At 41.0% G+C, this 23,271-nt stretch overlaps 1 protein-coding gene across 1 annotated transcript in view; it reads right to left on the reverse strand.

Annotated features, from left to right (window-relative positions):
* Positions 1-2,295: 2,295 nt before the first annotated feature.
* The window catches only part of kntc1 (kinetochore associated 1), a 34,936-nt gene continuing 13,960 nt past the window's right edge, over positions 2,296-23,271 (reverse strand). The window contains exons 31-60 of the mRNA XM_018752811.2: positions 22,637-22,929; positions 22,140-22,312; positions 21,763-21,860; positions 18,855-18,999; positions 18,672-18,728; positions 18,265-18,428; positions 18,079-18,183; positions 17,415-17,543; positions 17,145-17,261; positions 16,914-17,023; positions 16,437-16,653; positions 15,967-16,056; positions 15,484-15,652; positions 14,381-14,439; positions 13,637-13,853; positions 10,667-10,740; positions 9,642-9,852; positions 8,183-8,292; positions 7,762-7,817; positions 7,457-7,535; positions 7,138-7,262; positions 6,893-7,028; positions 6,684-6,779; positions 6,396-6,452; positions 6,212-6,266; positions 6,051-6,114; positions 5,760-5,889; positions 4,176-4,265; positions 3,842-3,996; positions 2,296-2,640 (exon numbers count right to left, since the gene is read on the reverse strand). Coding sequence (XP_018608327.2) covers positions 2,520-2,640; positions 3,842-3,996; positions 4,176-4,265; positions 5,760-5,889; positions 6,051-6,114; positions 6,212-6,266; positions 6,396-6,452; positions 6,684-6,779; positions 6,893-7,028; positions 7,138-7,262; positions 7,457-7,535; positions 7,762-7,817; positions 8,183-8,292; positions 9,642-9,852; positions 10,667-10,740; positions 13,637-13,853; positions 14,381-14,439; positions 15,484-15,652; positions 15,967-16,056; positions 16,437-16,653; positions 16,914-17,023; positions 17,145-17,261; positions 17,415-17,543; positions 18,079-18,183; positions 18,265-18,428; positions 18,672-18,728; positions 18,855-18,999; positions 21,763-21,860; positions 22,140-22,312; positions 22,637-22,929 — 3,702 coding nt within the window. The 3' untranslated portion in view covers positions 2,296-2,519. The remainder of the gene's footprint in view (positions 2,641-3,841; positions 3,997-4,175; positions 4,266-5,759; positions 5,890-6,050; positions 6,115-6,211; positions 6,267-6,395; positions 6,453-6,683; positions 6,780-6,892; positions 7,029-7,137; positions 7,263-7,456; positions 7,536-7,761; positions 7,818-8,182; positions 8,293-9,641; positions 9,853-10,666; positions 10,741-13,636; positions 13,854-14,380; positions 14,440-15,483; positions 15,653-15,966; positions 16,057-16,436; positions 16,654-16,913; positions 17,024-17,144; positions 17,262-17,414; positions 17,544-18,078; positions 18,184-18,264; positions 18,429-18,671; positions 18,729-18,854; positions 19,000-21,762; positions 21,861-22,139; positions 22,313-22,636; positions 22,930-23,271) is intronic.

Here is a 23,271-nt window from a genome sequence, read left to right on the forward strand (position 1 = left end):
AATAAAAGTGGTTCTATATTAACCTTGATGTGTTCTAAAATGTACACTTTCTATTTCTCTATCTTCCTCTAATGAATTAAGTGCTTTGCTACTTTTGTGACATGTTTTTGTTTGATGTACTGCTAAATGGAGGCATGGTGGTGCAGTGGGTTGGACTGGATCCTGCTCTCCAGTGGGTCTGGGGTTTGAGTCTCGCTGGGGGTGCCTTGTGACGGACTGGCGTCCTGTCCTGGGTGTGTCCCCTCCGGCCTTACACCCTGTGTTGCCGGGTAGGCTCCGGTTCCCCGCGACCCCGTATGGGATAAGCGGTTCAGAAAGTGTGTGTGTGTGTGTGTGTGTGTGTGTGTGTGTGTGTGTGTGTGTATACTGATAAATTTGCACAGCTTATTATTTTTTTTCTTACCGCACACATTTTGAATGTTCCAGCTGGTATGAATGAATGTAAATATAAAGAACTGAGATTAAGGCATAATAGTGGATTGTTATGTATATACTCAATATAAAGCAATATATTTCAGTATAAATCTGCAACTAATAAAACCCTTAACCCATAATTAATTGCTGGAGTGAAAACTTGTATTATTGTCAGGAACAATGTTTTCCAGATAAATTAAAAAATTTTTCTGTTGTAAAACACACATACAGGTAACACTAGGTACACAGAGTTCATGCCTTTATGCAAAGAGGCATATTCAACAACATTGCATTTATTAATTTAGCTGACACTTCTCCAAAGTGACTTACAACATTAGCCTACCTACAATTATTTACCCATTTAAACAGGTGGGTAATTTTATTAGAGCAATTTTTTACAGTAAGTGCTTTGCTCAAGAGTACTATAGCCGGAGATCAAACCTGCAACCTTTGGGTCCAAAGGCAACAGCTTTAACCACTATGCTACCAGCTCTCCCGTATTAAAATAACCAAGTTTTGAGGTTGTCTTTCACTCAACAAATGGCAACCCATGCAGGCTCACCAACACTTTCTCACTGCTGCTATCATGTCTCACAGCTACACGAACCTGTGGGCATCCACAACATCCACAGGTGGTGCAGAAACCATCATTTGCTCAGTAGTCACCCTTCTTGCAATCATTTAGATTGTATCTTGATTTAGAATGCATTCTTGTTGCCTTTAGCTTATTTATACAAAGACAGATGCTCATCTCCCAACAGCCCAGGCAATACTATATTAAATGCACTGGAGAAATTGATCTTCACAAGCCTTTTTCCTAGATTTCCTGCCTTTTCCAAGTGGGTGTAAACTTTGTTTAGTGTGGGTGAGTATGTTTCTGTGGAAGGGGTGTGTTAAGAGAGGGAGCAAGGATGACTAAAAAAAGATGTCTGGAAGTAGGGGTGGGGGGTGGCCTATGACAACATGCATTGCCTTGAGGTGCGAGCAGCTGGAGTGTACATGTATATAACTGAGGTAACTGTTGCAAACTAACAGGTCTTGTAGAAGTATTAAAGTTGTAACCTGCTGCAGCCTAGAACTGCAACAGGACGGCAGTTATGTTTAGCAGCTAGCTTCAGATCGCAAACAAAGTAGACTTCATTCACACACCAATATGCAAAGTGAACCAACGAAACACTATAAAAAGATAAGCTCGGACAGCTTATCTTTTTCTCACGGGGGAGGTGTTGAATTAAGAAAAGTTGAGGGACATTGTTTTTACGTGAATGCATATTGTGGACATGCATTTCAATTAGGTTGGGGGTGTTAAGGTAATGGTTTCCCTGTTTCTGATAGTTTTGTGGCCTCTTGATAACTCAGTTTGTTCTTTAACAACCTAAAAGCCACTTTTGTTTTGTTCAAGTTTTAATTGTCCGAGTTGTAATTGATATATTGATTGTATTAGTTCATCTTATGACATTAATTGATTATAGACATATTTAATAAAACCTACAGGAAGCCCAGGTGTGCCCTTCTCATGTCTGGTCACTCCTTAAATATAGCAGACAGTAGAACAGCACTTCACATACCGTAGTTAAAGTACTTAGCCTTTCTCATATCAACTTTATCTACAACTGTTTTAATTGCAGTAATGTTATGAACTGAAAGTCTTTTTTACCCCTTAAAAAGAATATTACAATGAATACATTTTACAACAAAATTCAACAGCATACAAATTTATTAACTGTTTAAAATATTAACACATTCCAAAAAATAGCAAAAAGGTAAATGAAGTGCAAAAATGACATTTATAACCATAAAACAGACATGAGATATATATTCACAACTAGATCTGATACTGGTTTTCTTTATCCAGAAAAACCTGGAGAGAAGGGGGGAAAAAAAATTAGTAATTTTTTTCTTTTAAACTAATGTGGGATACTCTTTAGCTTTCAGATTAGTTAGGGATTAGACCACTAGTTACAGATTGAAGGAGTCTATAACTAGAAAGAAATGAGAGACCTGTAAAAATGCATTTAATTTTCCCACAGTTTTCATATGTAACAGCACTGTGTAGCTGGCTTGTCAAGGGACAACCAAGGTTCACATGTTGTACCCATTAGAACTCAGTATTTTGCAGGTACCTTCAGGATATCAGATGCAGTCCAACTGGCAGGTACATGCTTGCCTCCCTCTCTCTCCTGACACCTCAGGTACTCCCTAGCCAGGGAGGCTGCATCCTCTTCACTGCAAAGTACAAGATATTAAAAAGATGCTGGACAGCCATTAACCACATCTTTCTGTCATTTACATCCCAACTTGCTGTATAAAATTGACAACCAAAACCTTCCATACTACACAGTAGTGAAGAACCTGAAGTTGGATCTGAAAAGGAACCAGACTCAAATGATACATACAGTATAGCGGTACATTGGTTCCTCAACTTACAAACAATTGGAACAAGAGGTCCATTTGTAACTTGACTTGTTTATAAATCCAAAGTCATTCTTACCACTAACTCACAATCAGTAAAAGCTTGACAATACAGATTTATTCACTGATTAGGTTCAGTGAAAACCTCAGATAAAACTATATTAATTTTTTTAAAAATCTCCAAGACTCAAAACATTAATTAAAAAGTACCAAAAATAAAAAAAACTTCATGTATTGCATCTGCTAATCAATACCAGCAGCTGACCAGTTCATCCCACGAGCATGTGCCATGTGCATCAGCTGCTGACCACTTTTAACTGTGCAGTATACTACACTGTCAAAAAATTAATTCCCTTGATTTTTAAGGGTTAGGTCCTGTTAAAGCTTCAGATGAATGCTATAATCAAGTGTTAATCATCTTGTTATTGATCACCAACACTCAAAAACACCAGATATGAGCTGTATATAATTTGGAACGGAGATAAATGAAGGGTGTGCAATACTCCTGTGCTGTTTTGGTGCGTTTTACTAACTAACGAACAGAGGCAAAAATACAGGCCACTTTCACTCCACAACAGACAGAAATTTTTGAAAACAGGCAAGTGAAGCTGCAATGGACTGGTGTACACTGCCAAGTCTACTTTCCAGTGCTTCAGGAATAGACTTGAGACCATGGAAGCCAGTCTATGACAAGTTGTTATTGATAGTGATTGAGTGAGTGAGAATTAAGTGAAGAAAATACAATTAAATATAAAGATTTAATCTAGAAAATGTATGTATGAAAATTTGAAACTCAAATGTTCACAAAACAAGGAACCAGTGTACTTGTACTGCACTTTTCAGCAAGTTTAAGATTTTAATGATTGAACATTAAAAAACTGAAGCACTAAAAAAAAAAAAAAAATGGTAAGGCAGTATACATAAATATTTTACAAATATCTGCTATTGAAAAAGGCAAGCAGCTAAAAAACATGCAATGCAACAGTGACAGAGTATTCAGAATAAAACAAGTCACCATTTTCTGCTGATCAGATATTCCACCATGTCCTTTACTTGATTGTAATGGCCTTTTGATGCCATGTACAGGCAAAAGTGGGGAAACAGCTTGGTTTTCAGTAGCTTCTCATGGTGTCCATTTTGGTAAACAAAAGTTAGCACCGTCTCCTTGATCTGAGACAGAGGAAGGAACAAAGTTTGAAACCTATGCACAGAAAACACATGGTACCAACATACAACACAAGGGAAGACAGGTTGAAGTCCATGTGAAAGAATACAGAGTGCAGTATGCCTTAGTATCTGAAATAGAAGATCCAGAGGAGGACAAAAAAAAAAAGTAAAAATATCCAAACCTCTGATGGAATCCCTGCCAACTCCCCGGTGTTCATGTGGTCCTCCACTTGTTCCAGAACAGTCACCAGATCACAGGTAGACAGGAAACACTAATGAGAGATCAAAACTGCTTTTCTATCTGTATGTATAATATACAACCTGATACATATACAATTTAAAATACAATTTACTGTTGTATAGCGCTATATAAGAATAAACTGCAAAAGTCAACCATCATGTAAAGTAAAAGCCAAACATCATGTACAGCATATAATAGGCAGGAACAACAACAACAAGTTACGGTTATAGGATCAAAAGCAAAAAAAAAGATACAATGGTATCATTAAAAATAAACTTGACAAAGAGGAAATGTCCAGCTTCAACAGAAAACTAGATGAGAAACTGGAAAAAATAAACCGGGGGGGGGGGACGTGGTCAGCTAGCACCCACCAAGGGTCACAGGTCCACTTAGTTTGATTTAAAGCACATTGTTCTCAGGCACTTGGAACAGTAGCATAATGTTTAGAACTGGCACAATGCATTTTAAAATCTTGGGTTTGAATCTCACCTTCTGCTGTTGTACCCTTGAGCAAGATACCCTGAATTAAAAATTATCTAGCTGTATAGATAAGTAGCTTAACATTTTTAAGTCACTTTGGAGAGAAGCATTAGCTAAATTAATAAACTTAGTTGTACTGTTCTCCCTGCGTGTTGTGCACACCCAGTACGTTAACGCAGTTTAACAGCAAGCCAAACTCGATTCTCACGAGCCAGGATTATGAGCGTCTTGCTCCTTTATTGTCTCCAAATGTGAAAATGCGAGTGAAACTATAATAAACAGAAACAGTAAAGGAAACTTAGTCTAATTACAACAATCGTTATAATAACTAGTTAAATCGTTTGCCGATAGCACACTTAGCATGACACAGCGCGAACTCACACACGCGTTTTACAAGAACAGTAACGTGGAGTTACGGCTGAATAAACAGAGTTTACATTACTAAGGTCAAACTTAAAAGCACGTAAACATTTTAGTCAATGTCTGCAAGAACTTCACAACTTACAGTTATTGCTTCCACGGGCGTAGGAAAGCACACAGAACTCAAGACGCTTCCACTATGCCTATCGCAACAGTAGCGCATCATGGAAATAGCGCATGTGCACAAATTGCGTATAACTTACGGAAATAAAGGTTCCGCTCAACAAAGCAATTAATCACATGAACTAAACAAATCTGCGGGCAGAACATTAGTCATTACCTGAAGATCTCTAAACAAGGTCATTGGAAATTCCAAAAGTCTCCAATGTTGCATTCCAAAATCTGAAGCATTTTAGCAGGCATATCAAACACAATAAGGACTAACTATGGAGCACTAAAAGTCTATGATTTGAATATAGAAGTTTGTATGTGTTCAACTAAGTGGATTTTACCAAAAGTGTCTAATACAGCTGGAAGTGACTAGTACTAGTACTGCTGGACATGAAGTAGGTGTTGAAAGAACAACAAGGGGAGATGTCTGCCTGGGACATGTACAGCTACCTCTTGGACACAAGTCCAGGTCTCTCTATTTCTTGCAGTCCCAGCAGAAAGCAGGAGGCCTTACCTGAATGTTCCGCTCTTTCTTGGAGGTACAGGAAATCAGCAAAAGGGAGCCCAAAGAGAAGCAGGGTAGATTGACCTGAGTAAAGCATTTTGCAATGCCAATCAAGTCCATATTCAACAGGAAGGGGCATCTAAGATGGTAAAACAAGGATAAATTATGGTCAGTACCACCGGAATGGTAAACTCAGAGCTGTCATACATGGCATAGTATTCTTAGTATTATCAGTCATCTCTCACAGGAGTTTAGACTCTCCAGTTGTTCACAGTATGTCTCTAGCATTTGGTAACTTACTTCAGCAGGAGAACAAATGTCTTGTAGAAAGTTGGAATTTGTTCTGGACTTAGAGGGAGAGATGCTGCAAAACAGTAGTGAACAGTGAGATATGTGACAGAGATGAAGAGGGAGCAAGGAAGAGTCAAGAAAGATCACACTTCAGAAACTGTCTTCTTCACCTGTCATGAATGGGGCCATAATTACACTCCTCCAGGTCCTGGAGAAATTCGATAGCTAAAAAAGGAATACAATTAACTAGTAAAGAAAAATATAGTAACAAACAAATCATTACAAACTTCAAAGAAAAAAGAAAATCTGAAAACTTTTAGAGCAACCCAACAAAAAAGGCCAGTGTAAATGTACCTGTAAAAGGGAAGGCACAGCTCCCAAAGCCTCTAGTACCTTCTGCAAGTAGCTGATCTAAAAGGAAAGAATGATGTCCTGTTAGGTTCCACATGGTAAAATCTATCATTTTTATTTTCCAGCATTCTGAAAGTAAACAAGACCACATGAGAATCTTTCACAGAACAGTTTACCAAGATAAAGAGTTTATTGCTTTGAAGAATTAAGCTTTATATTCTCACCACAACACAAAGGTGGTCTATCTGTAACATGCTACATTAAAAAGACGGAGAGCAACAAAAGACCTACCATGTTGAAAGTAAGCAATTTCTGCAGCACTCCATTCCACAGCTGAGGGTCAAACACCTGGTATTCCAAACAGAGATCTGACACCAGACGCACAGCCTGCAATGAGCATGCAGTGAATTCAAACATGCATACTGTAGCTCTTTATGTGAAACAAACATATTTAAAAGCTTGTGGCTATAATGTTCCTTGTGTGTCCTGCCCCAACCTACCTCTGGCTCATGGCTGTGGTTTTTCCACAGGCCCTTGATCAGACCTTCTTTGGGACTGTTGAGGAAGGAGTCAACAGTGTATGGGATGTTCAGCCCCTCTAGTTGCGCCAGATGAATGTAGCACTTCAGGTAGTATCTGCAACAATAACAATGGAAGAATGTCTTGCTGTCCTAAAGCTTCAACATCCTTCCATTACCAATTAGTCAAAAATGATGAATATTTGTGGGAACTGATAGGTCCTTACTGGACTTTGTCCCTGGGGATATGGAGGAGGGTCTCCAGTGTGGAAGGGTCCGCGATGTGGACCACACACAACAGAGCTCGAGCCCGATGGCAGAAGGTCAGACGAAAGCGTGAATTGCTCAGAGGCTGGAAAACAACAGAAATGCTGTGAACAGGGAACTCCAGGTCAAAGGAAAACTACACAGATGGAATATGTGAGCCTTAAGAAATATGGACTGAAGTGTGTCATTCAGACTGTGGGTAGAACTGAACCCTGAGTAGCCAGCTTGTGGAGCTGGTGTAGGTTGGGAACCTCTCTTTTAGCTTTGCTGGTAGCTCACCCAAGTCTCTGCAGTGAGGATGCTGCTCAGCAGGCGGGAGCTGAAGTCCATAGGGTACATCTGCAGCAAGTATACCACCCTGGGAAGAAAGCTAGATGTGAACAGCTACAGAGAGGTTTGTAGACAAGTTCTATTTCACTCAGAGGGAGTACAATCACAAGAGTAGAAACCTCCCATACACGTAACTCATATGTCCATAGAAGCCATACAACAGATAAAATATGACATGCTCTCCAAGCACTCCAAAGATTTGTTTCGATATGCTGTTATTTGTAATAAATCAGCAGCCACAACCACCAGTATACCTCATAAGATCTGGGTCATCATGGATGTCGGTGACATAGTCCTGGGAGTTAATTTCCTACAACAGTTTAAAAACATATCAGAGCTCAGCCCTGTGAAAACAGTAAAATTTTGAATTTGCTCAAAACACAAGAATAGATTTTTTTTCCCCTTCTTAGCAGGCAACATTTGAAAATAAGTTTAAAAAAAAAAAAAAAAATCTGTCAGTGTGATAACGACAAACCTACAAAATTCACATGCAAAATTAAAGGAAGCAGGTTTATTTCTAAAGCGCTGGCCAACTCCTTCAAGAGCTGATGAAAAATTAGCCCTGTGTGTTGAGTTCTGGATCATGTTTGTGTTAATGGATGCTACATTTGGTGCTTGGTGACAATACTTTCTGGATGCCTTGGTGATCAGTAAAATGGGAGGGTGGGAACTCACTTTGACTGATGGTCCAGTTTTACACAGCCACTTCTCCAGCATCATGTCACGAACCTTTGACAAGTCCACGTTGTTTATTGCTGCTATCTCCTTAGCAACAGCATGGATGTCTGTGAAAAGTATTTTGGAAAGAAAATACCAATACATAAATATAATGGTAAAAATTAATACACAAACTTTATTAATCCCCAGGGAAACTGCAGTAGGATGCAGCAGTATATACCGTAAAATCCCTATTTAACGCCCCCGTGGGTGGACATTTTCAAAAAGGGGGGCGTTTATTAGAGGTCATATGGTAGTGAAATCGATCATCATTTCTCTGCCTAAAAAGTTCATGCAAATGCCACAAGTACATCTGGTATTACCCCCAGCATACAGTTTAACAGTTGTCAATGTCAGCATTTTTCAAGGAAGTTTGACGTGTTCACATAGTTATTAATGTGTTTGTGGATTGTTTCATGTTATGGACTACAGAAAATAATGGGATTTAAAACTTGGTACTGGTAAGTTTTTTTTTTTTTTTTTTGTTAATTCTTTTCTGGTTACTCAAAAAAATATACCGGGTATTTTCAAAAATGGGTGGGGGCGTTAAATAGGGATTTTACGGTATACAGCAATGCAATGCAAGAAAGTAGTAAGGCGACTCATCCTTTCTTCTACAGGGCCTCAAATAACTCACACAACTATTGCAATATCATCTGAGAACTTCAGCAGATGAAAGTATCTTCCAGTACAGTGTGGTTCTCATAGGCAAACTGGAGAAAATCTACTGAAGGGCTAACCAGGTCATTAATGCATGCTAGGAAAACCTTTCATGGGGCTTGGTGATGTGGGATGTAAGATCTACTGGCTGACGGTCACTGAATAAATGGGTGTGGTCACAATGTGTTATTCTAGTGGCCTTAAACTAAAAAGTATACGTTTACCTTGCATGAGCACTGCAAAGTTGCATATAGGGTTGCATGTACAAAATTGCAATTGTCACATTTGCCTTTAATATCGTCACAGTGCTGTCAAGGGGAAAAAAAAGCAGTAAAAGTAGAAAAGTACTCAGAGTAATTTATAAGCTCCACCAGTCATTAAGGTTGCCACAGTTCAATGTGTCATATTCACCAGTGTTAATGTCTAAAAAGCTTCATCACTAGAAGCTCTCGATAGAAAATGTTCATACCCATACTCTGTGAAGGTTTTCAGAATGGCTCAGTCAAAGTGTAAATGAGATGTTACAGTACAGGCATGACTAGAGCAACTTGGTGCTTTTATTGGAGGGGTGTGGGGATTGTTTCACCAAGGTTGTCTGTGTTGTATGAACCATAAATACCTCCTTGTTCTGTGTCAGGTGACTCCAAAACTTCTGTGTGGAATCCAGAAACGCTGTGAATGTCCACAGCATGATTGGCTCTTGGGGGTATGAATATTAAACGTTTATAAGGAGGTTTTGCAGAGGTGTGAGACTCACCGGGATAGGCATAGCCGGCAGGATTCCCCATTCGCTGCTCCACGCTGCTATGCTCCCACAATGCTGCCAGCAACCGTACAGGCAAACCTGTAAGCTTCAACAGCTCAGGGGACAGGAGATTTCTAGAGGCAAGGATGTTCTCTGTGGCTGAGCACTGATACTGCACTTTCAGCTTCTCCATGAAGATCTCCCCTTTGGATCTGGTCTCCTCCTGCTCTTCGGATAAGGAATACAGATATGGATTAACTGTGTCTTTGTTGTTATGGGAAAGAACTAAAAATTAATGTGAAGGAAATAAAAAACTCCACACCATATGTTCCTTAACTGTAGACCTTTCTAACAACTTATATGCTAAACCTATGGTTAACCTTGCAAGTCCCTTTGGAGAAAAGCAGCAGCTAAATGAATAAATGTAAAGTCAAATCTTATAAATCTATTATGGTCTTTCATTTATTCCTTATTATTGTCCTTATTCAAAGCTTTAGCATGTGTTACAAAAAGGCATCAATGAAGAGCAAGGTGTGATGAAAACATTTTCTGTAAGCAGAAAAGTTTAGTGGAAAACCATAGCTAACACCAAAACAGAATGCAATGGAAAACAGGAGTTGGACTGAAATTATGTTTACTACATTTACATTTTTTTTTTTTTTTTTTTTTTTTTTTAATTTAGCAGACGCTTTTGTCCAAAGCAACTTCCAATGAACTCTATGTAGCGTTATCAGCTCACGCACCTTATTCACTAAGGTGACCTACACTGCTAGAAACACTACTTACAATAAGTAACTGATCCAGACATCAGTGGAACACACTGTCTGTCACTCACACACTATAGGTGAACCTGAACAGCATGTCTTTGGACTGTGGGAGGAAACCAGAGCACCCGGAGGAAACCCACACAAACATGGGGAGAACATGCAAATTGTACACAGACTGAGTGGGGATTGAACTCATGTACTCTCGCACCACCCAGGTGCTATGAGACAGCCGTGCTACAAGATGTGCCACCGTGCAGCCGATGTACTAACCTCTAGGTCTGGGACCTTCAGCCACTTCTCACCTAGAGCCAGACAGAACTTGAGTGACTTGGTCTTCTCAATGCCTGAAGAATGAAGAAATGAACCCAAGTGACATGTCTCATCTCTCCCTATCAGTGAAACATTGCTCCACAATGGTGTCACAATATGCTGCCTGCATATCAATACATACTCAGCTCTCAAGCAGGTTCCACACAACAAAAAATGGTATGAATAAAACATTTACCAGAACATTGGATAATTAATCAGTAAACGGCATTTCTCCCTACAATTCACTACTTACATTTATTAATTTAGCAGACACTTTTCTCCGATGTGACATATATCTCACAGAAAATACGTGTGCATTACATCAGCAAAAAGACAGATGTATACATGTGTTTCTAAAGCCGTTTACTTTTCACCATATGAACCAACGTACATCAGAGTAACTGCATAAAGGTTTATCTAAATCGACAATTCCTAATCACATTCCTAATTAATTTGTTAAACATTTATATTACATGAGTAGCTGTGTGAAAGTTTGTTATTCAACTGTTATGATGTCAAAGTTATAGAGCATGAACACATTACATGAGCTTAGATCATGGGAGAAGTGAGTCTGGAAGAGGTAAGTTTTAAGACCCTTCAATATATACACTTCATATGTCTTTCACTTGCAAAAGCATGTTGGCACTGCTTCTTATGCAATAAACCAAACCAACTATTGTATATACTTCCTGCTTCTTATCACAATGACAGTCTCTGCCTCTCACAACTACTGATTAGGTAAACGACAGTTGAGAGCATACTGGTTGGAGTTGCTGCCTTCGGACCCAAAGGTCATCAGTTGAAATCTCATATGCTGCTGTAGTACCCTTCACCAAGGTACTTACCCTAAATTGCTCCCAATAAAAAAAATACCCACCTGTATAAATGGGTAAATATTTGTAAGCAGCTTAACATTGTAAGGTGCTTTGAAGAAAAGCATCAACTAAATTAATAAAGGTAAAAAGGTAGGTAGGTAAAAAGCCATAACCAAAACAGCAGATTCAATCCTATTAATTCATCTGACACTTTTCTCCAAAATAGTTTGGTAATTTTTACTGCTTCAGTTCAATACAACCCTTGATCAAGGGTGCTAAAGCAGAAGGTGAGATTCTAACCTATATTTCTGAGTCATTTTAGAAATAAACTATGAACTTGTAAATATTAACTTGGTTATTTAACTCATTATGGATGGTACCACCAAAACAACATGGGGAGCAGGCACCCTGAACATACTTGAACCAGGCTAATTCATCACTGATAGTTCATTGCACGTGGGAGCAGCAGGATGCAATGGACAACGAGACCCTCAGCTCAGCCTGTGGTCCCAGGCAAAAGTGTTTCTCTATAGCACCAATAAACATTCTGGTCCTGTGGGACAGTCTGCCTCATTCTGTCCCAAAGAACCAAGAGCTACTCAGATATAAACAACTTTTATAACATGAATACAGGCACTCCTCACTTAACGACCGAGTCCCGTTCCTACGATTAGGTCGTTAAGCATATTTGGTCGATAAGCGAGGAAGCGCCCCTTACCGATATTTCAAGCATACTGTATGCATACATACATAATGCTTGACCGAGGGTATAAAGCAGTTGATGAACCAATCCTCAAATAAAGCTTGAGTCATCCATGCCTTGTTATTTGCACGATAGTAAACGGGCAGCGTGTGCTTACTAACCTGCTTCAATGCACGTGGGTTCTCGGAGTGATAGATGAGGAAAGACTTTAACTTGAACCCAGCGACATTTCCTCCCAACAGCAACGTGACCCTGTCCTTAAAAGCTTGAAACCAGGCATTTCTTTAGCTTCTTTGTGTATGTAGGACCTTTTGGCATTTTCTTCCAAAAAAGTCCAGTTTCATCCACATTGAAGATCTGTTCCGGATGGTAACCGCCTTTCTGGATCTCAATATGTGGTCTTGGAGATTATAAACGCTAGCGTAGTGGATATTGACCAACTTTGGGAACAACACTGAGACTGAGAAAGGGTGATGTGAGATGAGATGCTTGATGCTGAGACCCAGCGCTGCTGTTTCCACGACCAAAGTTCTCATACAGTGTACAGTATTGACTAGTCAGAGAGCTGGTTTAAGTCCGCGTGGTCGTTAAACAGGTAGGTCGTTAAGTGAGGAGTACCTGTATTCCAAAACTATCATAAATAAAGCTTGACTCTTGAGATCAAATTAAGATCATTGTAACATGCTGAGGTGGCTGGGGAAGGGGGCGGAGATGGGGACAAGGGAGCCACAGCTGGGACTAATTACTGACACTAATTTCTTCCCCCGGACTGGACAGTGAAGGAGAGCGACGGAGGAGGAGAGCACGAGCGAGGAAACGAACACGACCCTGATCCCTATGCTGACGAGACCGAGTCGACCCCCACTTCCCCCCCTTGCCCTCCTCACTGACGACGGTGTAAATAAAATACGCCAACAGGCGAGCACTGCACCTACTGCCTGGCTTCGTCTGTTGCAATCATCTAATGGCATGTTTTGTAAAGTACAAGGCATAGGAAGTGATCTAGTGAACTATTTATCATTAACATATTCAACGCATTCACCGTCCAGAGAATAACCAGCTTTGCATTCTATGTGTCTGGGATAGATTATACATGTACACTGGAAAAGGAGTTACTGATGTATAAAATAAATGAAAAAATTAATAAAAATAACAAAAGACATACTATAAAGATTTCTTGTTGCAAATATTGGTGCTATCATTTTTTCGGTTTTTTAACTACATTTGTGACTTCTTTTGTATAGGAACCAATTATTTTGTTCCCCCAATAAATAATGGTAATCCTGAGCTTCTCACAGCATCCCCACAGAATGGAAAATCACACAATAGCATGATTTTACACAAAAATTTTATTTTACTATTAATAAAAATTAAATAGAATGTATGTTCTGCCCTACAGTGGCAGTCACTGACCTGGGGGTAACTCCTGGGCAATCCTATGCGCAGTGGCAGCAGCCCACTCGGGGTTTTTGATACATAGGACATAGTCCATGATAGTGTGGGCGATCCGGGCTGTTTTCTTGCTGGTGGTGGAACAGGACCCCTGCCTCATCTGCTCCAAGAGAAGAGGCTTTAGGCTTCTCTCAAACATGTGGTTCACAGCAGACATGTAGAGCTTGTCCAGGCTCACCTGCAGCACACAGTAGAGTCACTGGCTTTAATAAAGGCCTCAAAACCAACCACCAGCATGTCCTGCACACTTGAAAATACATATTACAACTTCAGAAAGAAATGTGTGGAATTTTAACATTTGAAAATGCACTTATAAATCTAGTGTTGTAAAATACTGATTGAGTGCAGACTAAAGCGACTTCCAATGAACACTATGTAGTGTTATCAGCTCACACATTATTCACCCAAGGTGACTTACTATACTTGATACACTACTTACAATGACTCACTCATCCATCTGCCAATGAAACACACTTTCTCTCTCACATACACAAAATGGGTGATTTAGAGTTACCACTTCATCTGTGCAGTATGTCTTTGTACCGTGGGAGAAAACCCACACAAACACTGGGAAAACATGCAAACTCCACACAGAATGAGCAAGAATTGAACCCACGTCCTCTCATATTTTACCTGGCTACTTGCTGTGCCACTGTGCTGTACTTTTGACTTTCAAGTCAGTTAAATAACTAAGTTTTCTCCTACCTTCATCAGTTTGCTGATCAGCAGTAGTGTGGGGAATGTTTGCTCACTAAGTTCAGGAGCTAATGAAAGGAAGAAGAAAGCAAAGAGAGAGGAGTGAAGTGTCACTGGTGTTCTGAAATACTGGGGATCTACTAAAACACATTCAAGCTTCTCTATAGAGTGAGTTCTTTACTTACAGACTTAATTGTGACCAAGAGTTGGCTTGGAGAAAAATGTATGTTAAATCACTAAACGTAGATGTCGGCAACATGACAGCTGCATCTTTGACAGGAATACAGCAGCACTCTCTGTGTCTCTCCCCCCACTCAGAAACTCGAAGACCAGGCTGACAAACAGCCTTCAACACAGATGCGTGTTCTGAAAGCTCTGGCTGGGAATTTCTGACCCATTGTAAAGAAAGTACAATAAAGAACCAAGCTTTACCAGACTGCTAAAAAAGCTTAAGGCAGCAGTTAAAATTTATGTTGCCATCTGGTGGCCAATCGGCTGAAGCTTAGACTCACACACACACACATTTTCAGAACCGCTTGTCCCATACGGGGTCACGGGTGAAACCGGAGCCTACCCGGCAACACAGGGCGTAAGGCCGGAGGGGGAGGGGACACACCCAGGACGGGACGCCAGTCCGCCGCAAGGCACCCCAAGCTTAGACTCAGGATTCCAAATTGGTAAGCTAGCTTCCTTTATGAAAACACACACACACACTGTCTGGACCGCTTGTCCCATACAGGGTTGCGGGGAGCCAGAGCCTAATTTAGGTTAAGTACCTTGCTCAAGGGTACTACAGCTGGAGGTGGGATTTGAACCTGTGACTTTTGGTTCCAAAGGCAACGGCTCTAACCACAACTCTACCAGCTGCCCCAAAATTAAAAAATACACTTCTCAAAAAAAGTTTGCAATGGCAAAGTTTTTTTTTCCCCCCTTGAAAGTGCATAGGCCTGTGATCCACTGTACTTCTAATGTAATGTATTAAATGCAAATATTGTGGTTTAAAGACAACTCTCAAAAGATTTTACATCATGCATCTGACAGATTGGGTGTTTTATTGGGTTAGAAACCCAGCTACAGAGTCCCAGGTGGTATGCAGCTGTGCTGATACTTACTAATGATCTTCCAGAAACAGCGGCCAGTCTTGAAAAGCAGGTGGAAGGGCAGTCTGGTCTGGGCCAACTGGGTGGGCTCCAGGGCCTGCTCCAGCAGGTAGCTGTTCTCCAATTCTCCAGGGGCTGAGATGCGCTTGTAGGACTTCAGGTACTGCAGCAGCCTTATAGCCTAGGGTTGCAGACCCACACTCAGAGACCATAGCACATACAAGCACAGATCCAGCTATGCCTTTACTCCCAAGGTGCATAAAAGGATTGTCTCTCCTAGCCCTCAAGATGTGGTATGAACTTCCTTCCATTCAACACCAGGTGTGCACTCAGGTTCTGCTGCATGCACATACACTCAAAATCAAATTACTAGACACAAACAGAAACACAAACATCTGATAAGGCAACAAATTACTTATGTACACAAAGACACTCAGGTAAATTAGGTGTTTTTCAAAACAATGGGGGGGGAGGGGGGACGACAATTTGTCATACCTGATCAAGTGGAAAGCTTGGTATTGTTTCCCCTGCATTTTCTATGATCCTGAGAAGACCTTCGATTCGTTCATAATTGTATGGGCTGAGCTGTGAGGCAACAAAGACAACAAGGCAGAATTTCAGTGGTGAAACTTTCATGGTCATTCTAATGATCTGTAATCCACATGTAAAATCTCCAAAAGAAGAATTTGGCAAATGGTACTTAATTTGCACATCAGTTTCCATTTCATGTCCATTACTGGTGTATACCCATATTTGATACGTAAGTACTCCTAGTCAAAAAAATTCTAATAGGGTTGCAGGGTGTGCTTACATTTGCAAAAATCTCACAGTTTGGTGAAGTCAGTATGTGATGTTTATTGATTAATCATTAAGTCCTGGACAACAGCTCTCCCCATCAGGCATAAGCAGCACACAGGCAGTTACTAACAAGATCACCTCCACCCAGCCATGCACACTGGGTGTACCTTAAGGATGGCAGCATTAAGGCTGACCGCCAGTTCACTGGTGCTTTGCAAAAGAGGGATGATCTGCAGGGCCTGCTCCACAGCATCCACTTTGCTCAGCTTTGAAGTCTGGGCCTCCCCCTTGTCTCCCACCAGGTCCTGGCTCTCCCCTTCCCCCTCCAACAACAGTGTGGTGATGTACATGCTGAGAGCTAAGTTGCAGTCAAGGTCAAATGTGCTGTTGACAAAAGGATGTATATATTATAACACAAATGGTAAAAAATGTCAAAGCATTTTATGGCACAAGTTCTCTTTTTATAAATTTTGCAAGGAGAACCTTTTCAAACCTGACAAACATACTATGACTGTCCTACCTGTCACCAATGCTTAACCACTTGCCATTCCAAGACTAACATGGACTCAGTAGTGTCACAGAACCAAAGTGAGGAGCAGAAAAACTCATTTTGAGGGCAGCAGGTAGACAGTAGCTGGAGTTACCTGCAGTACTCAAGGATAAGCTCAGCTGTCATGTTCCTATTCTTCACCAGCGTGGGGATCAAATTATTCTTCATCTCAGGGCACTGCCTAAAAACAGGCTGGATGGAGATCTGTAGTTACACCAGGAGACACGCACGTAGGAAGGAGACTTGAGTCAATACATCAACTGTTGACATTCAGCTATATTCAAACTAAAGTGCAGTAACAGTAGCAAGTGAATCGAAAACGGACCCCTAATTTGGCCAGCTTTATGCCCCACTCTGCATCTGTTACAAGTGATAGGAACTTCTCACGTTGCGTCTCCTCCTTGTACAAGCTGCACAACTGTGCTCCAACCATGGCAACAGCCTATCATACATACACAGGAGAACAACAACACACTCAGATAAGCAGATCTCCTACAATATTTCTACCAGGACCATTTACACTTACAAATGTATTAATTATATATTTATTCATAATTAATTACGCACATAAGAATGACAGTAAAAATATTCATACCAGTATCTTGTGATAGTTTTGCCATGTATTGTTGATGACTTTCCAGAGAATCTCTAGCATGTCACTCTGTGGAAGTAAAGTGCAGTATCCGATAGCCAAACTGCAGTCCACCACCCTCCAGTTGAGCACCTGCATCATAAAAATATGAATATTCACTGCTGTAGATGATGTAGCAGTTTCATTACTGTGGACGCAGAGAGTAATAAGCACAAACACAAAATCACAAATACATAACACTAGGTACAGTTCTCACTCAAGCCAAAAAACAGGTATACACATATGAACACATACACATATACAGGCACAAAAATATAAATATAATATAAATACACAAATATAAAAATTTGTCTTTCAGAAATTTATTTACGTAAAATATCGGCTTGTGACAAAATGTTGCCAAGCCACAGTTTTTTTTAGTTCATTTTTTTGTCCAAATTGACTTACAGTTCATATCCATTTACAACTGAAAGTGTTTTACTAGAGCAACTCCTGCTAGATTATTAAATGAATCCTTAACCACTATGGTACCTGCTGACTAACTTAAACTTGAAAATCTTATTTTTTTCTTCATAAAGTCAAATATTACTGGCATTTTTAATTTGGATTTGATCATTTCTGCCATTATTGGCCTATAATGAACTGTGTGGGAGAGCTGAATTTCTACCTTGTGCAGAAGTGCCATGGCAACTGTCTTGATGGAATTCAGAGTGAAATTCCCAAAGTCACTCAGGCACTTCCTGTCTCTCAGCAGGCGCTGGGAATTGTGCAGCTGTAAGAGCACAATGAAGCAATGAGTACACTGAAGAGGTCACAATGCCAGCTAGGGGCGAAGCCCCTCCTACTCCTTTACCTGGGAACTGAGAGTCAGGTCTATGTTGTTAGAAGCTATGTGCTGGAGACTGCTGCCAAAGGTGTTGACCAGAAGGCGGAGCGCCAACTCCAACTGGCTGCATTCCTGCAAATTCTGCAGCATCACAGTCACGGGGCTCAGCAAGGGCTGAAGGAAGTCCAGTTCTGGAAAAAGACAAAGGTATAGCACACCAACAGTCAGTTCTGCCAGTATCATGTTACTCATTCATACAGTTAGAGCAAGGCATTATGAGGTAAACACCGTTTTTATGCATCCAGCAAGAGCAGAAGGAACAACAGCTTCAAGTTAACACGGGCACCCTCAAGTGTATTCGCACAAAAGTCTGAACATTTCCAAGCTAGAGAAATATAGTAGTGCAGGAAGTTTCCTTCTGATCTTAAACTCACCGTCTTTATATGAACAGTTGGACAGGCAAGAGCAATCCAGGGGATATCGTTTTGAATCTAGAGGACACAAACATACTTTCAAAGGAAGGTAACAAAATGCTGTTTTTCATACTGTAAAAAAATAAGGAAAAAGATCAAAGAAACAAACATAAAAGCTTGACATATCTAATGATATCTGGCGACCTGAAAAGGAGGGCAGAAGGCAGTTTGTGATCTTGTACTGGAACGGCAAAACTGACACTGGGTCAAGAACAATGCCATCTTCATTAAAGATGTTCTGAAAGCTCCACTCAGTGTATGGGCCACAATCCATCACTGAAGAAGACTCCTGGCAACACAGATGGAATATGATAACTGGTCAATATTATTAGTCAAAATTCACTGGAGCAAAGAACATGACAATATCTCTGTTTTGTCACTGTATGAATGTTCTGTTGCCAGTTGTGGGGTAGTGGTGACTAGATGAGCAGCATAGAGGCATCAAAGAGCAGGTTACTGAACAAATTGACCTTTATTTTTTAAACAAAAGAAACCACCAAATGGACAAACTGAAAACAGGTACATGCAAAAAGACACTGAGGCCCATTATGGAAAGCTCTCCAACAACACCCAAGACCTCCCCCTGAAGTCCTTAGACCAGCTGCCGCAACTTACGTAATGTGTACTGGTTGGTATGGTGAGTTGAGACAAACTATACAAATGGTCCCCAATTTACGATGGGATATTGTACCGATAAAAACCATCGTAAGTCGAAAATGCATTTGATACACCTAACCTACCAAACATCACAGCCTAGAATACGTGTGATGGCCATTACAGGCTTGCAGCCTACATGCTGGACAATTATCTTGAGTTTCTCCTCAAGAATAATTGCCTTCCTTTTCTTCTTCTCACCAATAGCAGGAGACACGGATGGGCGTTTTGCAGACATGAGGGATGCACAAAACACAACGCAGATACGGGGGGAATCCAAAAAAATGCTGGCAACACGGAACACTGTAGAGTATCGGTTGCATACACTAGCGACTGCGTGGCAGACTGGAAGATGCGGATTGCTACCACTGCCCAGCTGCCTAGCATCACGATACAGTATCGTACTGCATATTGCTTGCCCGGGGGGTGGTGTCAAAATTCGAAGATTTCTACTGAATACATATCACAATCGCCCCATTGTAAAGTTCAAAAATCACTCTCCTGGATCAAAAACATGGTAGCCTCATAAAGCAAAATGAACTTGAAATGACAGCTGCTCAGGTGGCGGGCGGACATTATCAAAGATTTTTCGAACGGGACTGGAGAACAATGAGGGACAGGACTTGAAAGAGCAAAGCGAGATATGTTTGAGAACGCAAAGGGCCAGTTGTCTTAAGTGATTGAAGCCAGGTGCTACTGGTTGAGGTGCGGGCGTGGTCCTGACAACTACAGTATTTATAGGAGAGAGAGCGAGTGAGCGGGCAGAAGAAAATTGTGAGAGAGAGAAAAAAAACATTAAAGAAACTTTAAAGTTTGCTTTTCCAGTGGTCGTTGGCATTTCACCTTTCTCCAATTACTTTATTATTTCTACTTTATTTTCAAATCGTGGTCATTTTCCTTTTCTTTGATGCAGCACCATCACTTGCATCACATTTACACTTTGGTGCAATGGTTAGGAGGGTTTTTTTTTAAAAAAAAAAAAAAAAAGAAAAAAAAATTTTTTTAAAGCCAAACACAGAAACACACAGAATACTGTTAACAGCAACATGGTCTGATTGAAAAGAAGGAAGTCTTTGTCCTACCTCTGAATCACGCGACCCACCCACAAGCCTCCTTGGCTAAGAGTCTGGGAGTAACGACTGACACAAGTCAGTCTTTCTCTCAGCACATTGAAGCCACAACCCGGTCCTGCAGATACATCCTGCATAATATTCACAGGATCCGTCCCTACCTCACAATTGACTCTGCCCAACTACTTGTCCAGGCCATGGTGACTTCCCGTCTGGACTACTGCAACTCTCTCCTGTGTGGCCTTCCTGCTACTGCCATCAAACCTCTGCAGCTGATACAGAATGCTGCCGCATAAGTTGTATTTGACTTGCCAAAGCGTTCCCATGTATCTCCTCTACTCGTTTCTCTGCACTGGCTTCCTATAGCTGCCCGAATCAAATTCCAGACCCTGGTTATTGAATAAAAATGCATCAATAGAACTGCTCCCAGCTATTTATTTACAGGACTCAATCAACCGCTACACCCCAGCCAGACCCCTTTGCTCATCTACTTCTGCTTGCATGGTGGTCCCATGCACAAAAGGTAAAGCGCGGAGGTTCTCGGTCCTGGCTCCGTTGTGGTGGAATGACCTTTTCCTCTCACTCAGAACTGCGGAAACTCTGTCTACATTCAAGAAGGGTCTGAAAACTCACCTTTTCCAGACCCATTTTGCCCAAGATTTTTCTAGCTCATGTATGGTGTAAATGTTCATGCACCATAACTTCTAGAGCATCCCCAGATAAGCCTTTATACAGTCGCTACTCCAGCATTGTATGTGATTTTGTGTATCTTATTATTATTATAAAAAAAATTTGATAGGAGGTTATCAGGATTCATCTATCTTGCATTTTATGCACCTACTCAGGCAATGAACATCGGTACATCAAATGGAAGGTAACAAACTAGGTTTACTTAAGAGTCACATGTCTGCAGCCATGTCTCTTTCTCTTCATGTAATGCACAAATTGTATTTTCACTAAGATGTACGTCACTTTCGACAAAACCATCTGCTAAATGAATAAATGGTAAGCTGATGAACCGCTGTAGACGCAAAATGTTTTGATGCGTGTCACAAACTAGCGTCTGTTTGTTATTACGAATCATTGTATGTAACTTTAATTTTTAATATAGTAGGCTTACAGGGGGTGGTTTGTAACTATGGGTTGTACGTAAGTCTGACAATCGTAACCCAGGGACTGCCTGTATAGATGTTTTGAGGGAAGGACAACATTATGATGCAAAATATGACAATAAAAGCAATACTGACGATGATAACAGTAAGAGTACCCCCCCAGTCCCAATTCCTACCCCCCCCAACTGCAGGTTGGCAGCTGTGTAAAAGACATACCTTGGCGGTGAAGCCATCATCGTCAATCTGGCATTGCTGGTACACATCCATAGCTGCACGTGTGCTCTTACACAGCTCCACACAGTCCAGCAGCAGATCTGAGAGGGAACCACTTCATGTTGGATTCATTCTTTGCATCATCCATTAGTTCCTACACACTAATTAATATTGTAATGTATCAAAAGAAACTTTATTCTACTGGAAGGCAACATTTGGAAAGAGAAACAGTAAATACAGGGTGTGTTAACAAGCAAAACAGGATTTCACAAGTTTTTGGTACCTGTTAGGATTACAAATGTCTACAGATGCCAAATGCTAAATCTTTAGACATGAGCTTCTAGACATGAGAATTCACAATGCATAGGGAAACACAACACCTGGGTGGCAGACAGTGATGGCTTGGCAGGCTAGGTTGTGGATGATGGCAGGCAGGTTGATGCCATCAGGGATGATCATGGGCACGTTGTCCTCAAGCATTTGGCACAACATCTTGGCAGCATGAAAGAGCACCCGGCCTGTGCAAGCATCGTAGTGGTGCTGGTATAGTTCGCTGTTGCGGGGGGCCAACAGGGCAGGACTGTCAATGAGAGGCTGTACTACACATACAGGTCAAGCTGAGATAGGAAAACCTCTATAGGCCTATATATGGTCACCTGAGCTCCAGTCATTTGTGGATGAACTGTAACTTTAAAGCCTTCTACCTGCAGTTTACAGTGTGTAGTTGTAAAAATCTAAACAGGTAAACAAGAGCCTTTGAGTAAACAGCATCTTGACAACAGTGTTTGTTTCACTAGAAATAAACACCAGGTAAGGTAAGAGATTTCTTATGAGAAAGTGTGAGTGGTAACCTGAGCAGTACGGCTCTCTTTCTCACCTGCAGATCTTTAACGCCTTGTCAACTTTGCCCACCAGTAGGGCGCGCAGTGCCAGGTCAGCCCACAGCTCCTGCTCTGAACGTTGCAGCTGACGGGCGAGGCGGTACAGCCCCGCCTCTGTGGAGATGGTCTTGGTTTTGCCGTCTGGATCATTAGCAACAATGGGCCTGGTGTCCTGTAGACGGCCACGAGCTTTTGTGTTCTCATAGGCTGTGATATGCTGTTCCTGGAACTGCGCCCGCAGAGCCCTGTCTGCATATTCCTCTGGTGACAGGAAGATGTCAAAGTCCTCCTGAAAACAGAAAAATGAACTTGTTGGTCCACCTGCAGTACTTTACTTTCCGTTTCTATGCTCCTTTTTAAATTTCCCTGTATCTGATTGTGTTTAATGCCCCCACCATCCACTCTAGCAAGCCTCGCCCAGTGATTCTGGGATATGCTCCAGATTGCTGCGATCTTGACCAGGACAAGTGGTTAAAGGAAACGGATGAAAAAATTTATAATTAATTAATGACTGCGTTTAAACACACAGTGGCACGCTACGCTTTGTATGGTTTAGTGAACTTTTTGTCTTCTAATAGGACTGTGTGTACGACATTATCCAACCAACCAACATCAACAACCGCTTGTCCCA

Source organism: Scleropages formosus, chromosome 1 (assembly GCF_900964775.1).
Source record: "Scleropages formosus chromosome 1, fSclFor1.1, whole genome shotgun sequence".
Lineage (NCBI taxonomy): Eukaryota > Metazoa > Chordata > Actinopteri > Osteoglossiformes > Osteoglossidae > Scleropages > Scleropages formosus.